The sequence below is a fragment of the Psammomys obesus genome, unplaced genomic scaffold (assembly GCF_907164565.1).
Source record: "Psammomys obesus unplaced genomic scaffold, mPsaObe1.curated_primary_1811, whole genome shotgun sequence".
Lineage (NCBI taxonomy): Eukaryota > Metazoa > Chordata > Mammalia > Rodentia > Muridae > Psammomys > Psammomys obesus.
Window position 1 is genome coordinate 9,045,189 of NW_026589732.1, and position 5,695 is coordinate 9,050,883.

The 5,695-nt window shown below is 41.1% G+C and overlaps 1 protein-coding gene across 1 annotated transcript; it reads right to left on the reverse strand.

Annotated features, from left to right (window-relative positions):
• Nucleotides 1–4,426: 4,426 nt before the first annotated feature.
• Nucleotides 4,427–5,392, reverse strand: LOC129675318 (olfactory receptor 13C3). The gene has a single exon (XM_055605357.1). The coding sequence runs from the start codon at nt 5,378–5,380 to the stop codon at nt 4,427–4,429; it is 954 nt and encodes a 317-aa protein (XP_055461332.1). The 5' UTR covers nt 5,381–5,392.
• Between the last annotated feature and the right edge of the window lie 303 nt (nt 5,393–5,695).

Below are 5,695 nucleotides of genomic sequence, written 5' to 3' on the forward strand. Positions count from 1 at the left end.
TATTCAAATAGGCACAGTCATGTGGAGGACTCCGGGACTTCTGCCTCATGGGACAGTCTGAAGACAGGTGACAAGGATCTCCCCCAGATTCCAAGTAGGAGATTCCAAGGGGGGTCGCTGTGGCAACTGCAGCTTCCATCTCCCGGATGTTTACAGCTCTCACAGAGCCCTCCTACAGAGAGTAGGTGGTCTGCGCTGTATCTAATAAGCAGGCTGGAGTTCCAGGTTGGGTAGCAGTGGGAACACCTCACCCCAGCATGTCTGTATGCACCTCTGTGTCCGTGTCTGGCCTCTCCTCTCTTCATTCCCTTGCTATCTCTAATCAAAGTTCCAGGACCCAAGCAGGTTGGGACAAGGCACTAATGGGGACAAAAAAAAGTCTGTGACATAAAATCATCGCAATTCACAGTATAGAATATTTACTGTGGTGGGATGACATGTTTTGTGCAAAGAATGCATGTTGTGTGTTTGGCGCAAAAGCACAATGACATCATGTAATGAAAAATACAAAACCTACCACAAATACTTGAGAGTCGTTTCATATTTGATTTTGATTAACTTTAGGTCACTGGGCATTTAGAAACCTTTTACATATTTACAACTTTCACATTCAGTAATTCTCACATTTGGCATTATAAAACACAGTTTAAGAGGAAGTAGGATGTGTCCCACATGATAAAAAGCCTGCATGTAAGTTGGGGACATTCTTAATATTATGACAAAAACTTAAGACGAGGTGGGAGGATTTGGCCAAAACAATAGAAATGATGTCTTCACATGCTTAAAATCCTCTAATAGTTGAACATTATAAATGGGCCATCAAGATATCTCAGTTAATAAACAAGCTGCTGCCTTAGCTAATGATCTGAGCTTGACTCTGCCGTGACCTACATTCTGGAAGGAAAAAAAAAAAAAACTGACTTGTGCAAATTGTCCTCTGACCTCCACACACTTTGTTGTACATGTACTCCCACATAAATAATAAACCAACAAAGCTAAAGATAAAGGACTGGAAAGAATGAAACCAAAATCTGTTCAGTGTAAGGCCGAAATGGATCAATGTCACTGGGGTCCAACAAGAAGTGTCTCTAAGTTCTACAGTAACAAAATTCCTTTTCTGAAACAACAGAAGCAGAAGAGAAGATTTAGAAGCTACACCATTTAAATATAAACCTGGACCAACCTGACAGTTATAGCGTAGCAATGTAGTATTTGAGTGAAGATGTGGAGTGATGGTGCCAAATAAGTAAAAGAAAACTGGGAAGAAAAATGAGGTCAAAGCCTAGCTCTCATGATGACCTAAGAGATGCTGGTAAACCAGACAGTGTGGCTAAGGTTTACCCTGAACTCAGATTGCTCTTCTAGATAAGTCATCTGCAGGAAAGGACAAACCCATACTGGATTTATTTGGGAGTTTCAACACATTTTAAAATAACAATAACTGACTTTATCTCCCTAATCACTCACTATTTTTTGTTTATTTTGTATTATTTATTTTCAATTATTATCACTTATTACAATTTTTTAAATTTGTATCCGACTGTGTCCTCTCCCTTGTCTCCTCCCAATTCCACCCTCCTTCCCTCTTCTTCCCCTATACCCTTCCCCTAGTCCACTGATAGGTGAGGCCTTCCTCCCCTTCTATTTGACCCTAGCCTATCAGGTCTCATCAAGACTGGTTGCATTGTCTTCCTCTGTGGCCAAATAAGGCTGCACCACCCAAGGTAGGTGATTAGAGAGCCTGTCACTGAGTCCATGCCAGAGAAAGTCCCTTCTCCCCTTATTAGGGAACCCACTTTGAGACTGAGTCTATGGGCTACATATGAGCTGGGGTTTTAGGTCCTCTCCATTCATTGTCCTTGGATGGGGTATCAGTCTCTGCAGGGCCCCAGGGCTCAGTTTTTTTTGTTTTTTGTTTTTGGCTCTGTTGGTCTCCTTTTGGAGCTCTTTTTAATCATTCTTCCTGAACCCATGAGAACAACTCAGGGAGATGTGAAGCATTTCTGTTTGCGCTGTGTTTCCACCTTTATCTCTCTTTGAGACTACTTCCGCTGCCAGCCTGCATCCTTCAGATCTCAGCAGGCCTCAACCCATAAAATCTGATGCCAGCCTTTTCTTCATCCCAAGCACTCCAAACCTTAAGAGGCTCTCTTTCAGGACCTTCTGCCTTAGTTTGGATTTTAAGCTTGTGTTCTCTCACATGGACAGTACAGAAATTCCTCCCACCATCCATTTCTCACATCCTCATTTCTTCTGGCTCTAGCTCTTCATGCAGATGTCACATGGAAGGCGTGATTAATATTAATGGAGTGGAGATTAGGGGCATATATCTAGCTCTAGTAACTAAGAGCTTTGACTGGAGGATGTGTTAAGAAACAGTGATCTTAGTCTATCAGATCACATCAGGAGTGGCTGCATTGTCATCTTCTGTGGCCTGGTAAGGCTGCTCCCCCCCTCAGGGGGAGGTGGTCAAAGATCAGGCCAATCAGTTTATGTCAGAGGCAGTCCCTCTTCCCATTACTATGTAACTCACTTGGACACTAAACTGCCATGGGCTACATCTGTGCAGGGGTTCTAGGTTATCTCCATGCCTGGTACTTGGAGGACCTCCCCTATCAGTGAACTTGGGGAGGGGCATGTGTGAAGAAGGGGAAGGGAGGGTGAGACTGGGAGGGGAGGAAGGAGGGGCTTATGTAATTAATAAAATAAAATTAAAAAAAAAAAAGAAGCAGTAACTGTGATACCTCACGACGGCTTCTGAGCTTCACTTACTGTGACACTGGCCCCAGTAGTTGTGTTTTCAGCTCACTAAAACTTCAAATGACACTAGGAACTTGACTTTGCTTATTACTAGCAAGTTAGCCGTGGCTTTGAAAGAATGAATAATCTAACTAAAAACTGATTAGAGTTTTGGGAATAGAAACATTTGTATACTTATCTCTCTGCTTCCCAAGTTTGGATGTACTCATTTCTCAGTGTTCCCACACAGTCCACCAGAAGCACTTTCTTCAGACATTACCAAGGATAGGATTCTCATGGAATTCACGTGTTTGAGTGAGAGATCAAGACATGTTGGAAGATCAGCTAGAAACAAACTGTAGTCCTCAGTAAATCAAGCTGCGTATGACTAGTAAAGGCAAAGAATAAAAACATCTTTCCCTAGACAACAGTTCTCTTTTTTATTGTATTTTTGAGATTATAACTTAATTACATTTCTCCCTTCCCTTTCCTCCCTCCAAACTCTCCCATATACTCCTCCTTACTCCCTTCTAAATTCATGATCTTTTTCACTAATTATTATTGCATGCATATATGTATATTTACTTTTCACTGGTAAATACGTATATTTATATACATATATTGCGAAATATAACCTGTTCAGTCCACATAATGCTACCTGTATGTATGTTTTTAGGGATGACCATTTGGAATTGCACAATCAGTGTGCCCTTCCCTGGGGAGGGCGGTCTATCCCACACCAGATTTACTGAATTGCTTGTCATTCTTTGGGAACAGTTGAAGCCTCTTGAAATTTTTCTTGTGCGGTTTGGCATGTTCATCAGTGTCCTTGTTCAGCTCACATTTGGGTAGTAATATTGGTGAGAATTTATGGGTGAAGCTTCTGCTGTTACTAGTAGACCTAATCTCACAGCAAAGTCACTGATTCTCTGGCTCTTAACAATCTTTCAGCTACCTCTTTGGCAATGTTCCCTGAGCCTTAAGTGTGGGAGTATTTGGAGATACAGCCGATGGGGCTGAGCTCCACAACTCTGCATATTCATTATTCCGCATATTCATTAGTTGTGGTTCTCTGTAGGGCTCTCTATCTGTTGTGAAAGAATAGTTTCCTTGATGAGGAGTGAAGACTACACTTATATGTGGGTATAACAATAAATGGATATAGACTGTTGTTAGAGGTTATGCTGGTTTTGTAAATTAGTGGTTGTAGATTCTCTTCACAATGATTCTATTAGCACTGAGGAGTTAGCTTGGTTTCTGGTACGAAACGATGTCTTCCTTTTGTTGGGTGGGTCTGAAGTCCGATTAGAGAACTGTTGGTCACCACAAACATGTGTGTGCCACTACTGAACCCTTATGACTATTGTGCTTATGGTTTGTTGAAATCACAGCTGAGTAAGGACTGTTGGTTGTCTCTCTTCTTACAAAGCTTTCATGGTGCTTGCTGGGACCATGAAAGCTAATACTCAGAGAGGGAGCTTTCAGATCAGTTCCATCTCAGGGTTCTCTGGGTCCTATTTCTGAAGTGCATGATGTCATCAGCAGTAAGAACTTATCTTCCATCTCTGGGGGGTGGAAGAACCAAATAGCCAAGATTTTTCCTAAATAAATAATTTAAATGTTCTCACACATTTACCCCGAGTTGATCTCATGCTTGCCACACAAAAGCATGAGTTTACTGACCCCCTTACTGAATGTACTTTTGTTTCAGTATGTATTTGACAGCAGCTTTAACATCCTTATTCCTCAAGCTGTAGATGATTGGGTTCAGCATTGGGGTAACTACTCCATAAAATAAAGAAATGATCTTATCTGACGTTTGGAACTTGTCTTTCCCAGTTGGATCTTGGGACTTGGGTTTTGCATACATGGAGAAGATGGTTCCATAAAATATGATCACCACAGTCAGGTGGGCTGAGCAGGTGGAAAAGGCCTTGCGTCTCCCTGTGGCTGAGTTCATTCTCAAGATGGTGTGGAGGATGAATACGTAGGAGAAAAAGATGACCAGTAGTGGAAGAACCAGGAAGGCCATATTTGATATAACCATGGTAATGATATTGAGAGATATATCAGCACAAGCTAGCTTGAGGACAGCTAAGACCTCACATGTAAAATGATTAATAATATTATTCCCACAGAAAGGCAACCGCATAGCAAGAGATGTTTGCACAACTGAGTTGATTCCACCGGAGAACCATGATACAGATGCCATTGATACATACACTTCTTTACTCATGACGATGGAATATCTGAAAGGGTTGCAGATAGCCACGTAGCGATCCAGAGCCATCATGCCGAGAAGCAAACATTCTGTTGATCCCATTGCAAATCCAAAGAACATCTGCACTGTACAACCAGAGAAAGAAATGTTTCTTTTCTTGGAGATTAGGCTCACTAGTGTAGAGGGAACAGAGGAAGTTGTGTAGCAGATATCCATGAAAGAGAGATTGCCCAGGAAGAAATACATGGGCGTGTGAAGACGGGAATCAAAGATGCTTGCTATGATCAGAACACCATTGCCAGTTAGAATCACTAAGTACATAACCAAAACAAGGAAAAAGTAAATTATCTCAGTCTTTGGGTATCCAGAAAGACCCAAAAGAAGAAATTCAGTAACAAATGTTTGGTTATTTTCATCCATGTCATGCGCTTTCAGCCATCATTGAAAGTCCTGCTATGAAATATATCCACTGCCCCTAAAACAACTGGTACAAAGAACCTGAAAAATCATTTTTTCATGTATTAGAAAGGGTTCGTTTTTAATCTCTGGCAGTGATACTTCCAAAATGTGTGTTATTAGAAGACAGTTAAACAACATAAATGTCCCTCAATTGAAGAGTAGATAAAGAAACTGTGACACATTTACACAATAGAATATTACTCAGCTATTAAAAACAAAGGAATGAAACTTGCAGCCAAATGGATGAAACTAGAAAAGATTATTCTAAGTGAGGTA

What these genes read in the sequence shown, in the direction of transcription:
- LOC129675318 (XM_055605357.1), bottom strand. Translation starts at nt 5,380, where the DNA reads ATGGATGAAAATAACCAAACATTTGTTACTGAATTTCTTCTTTTGGGT.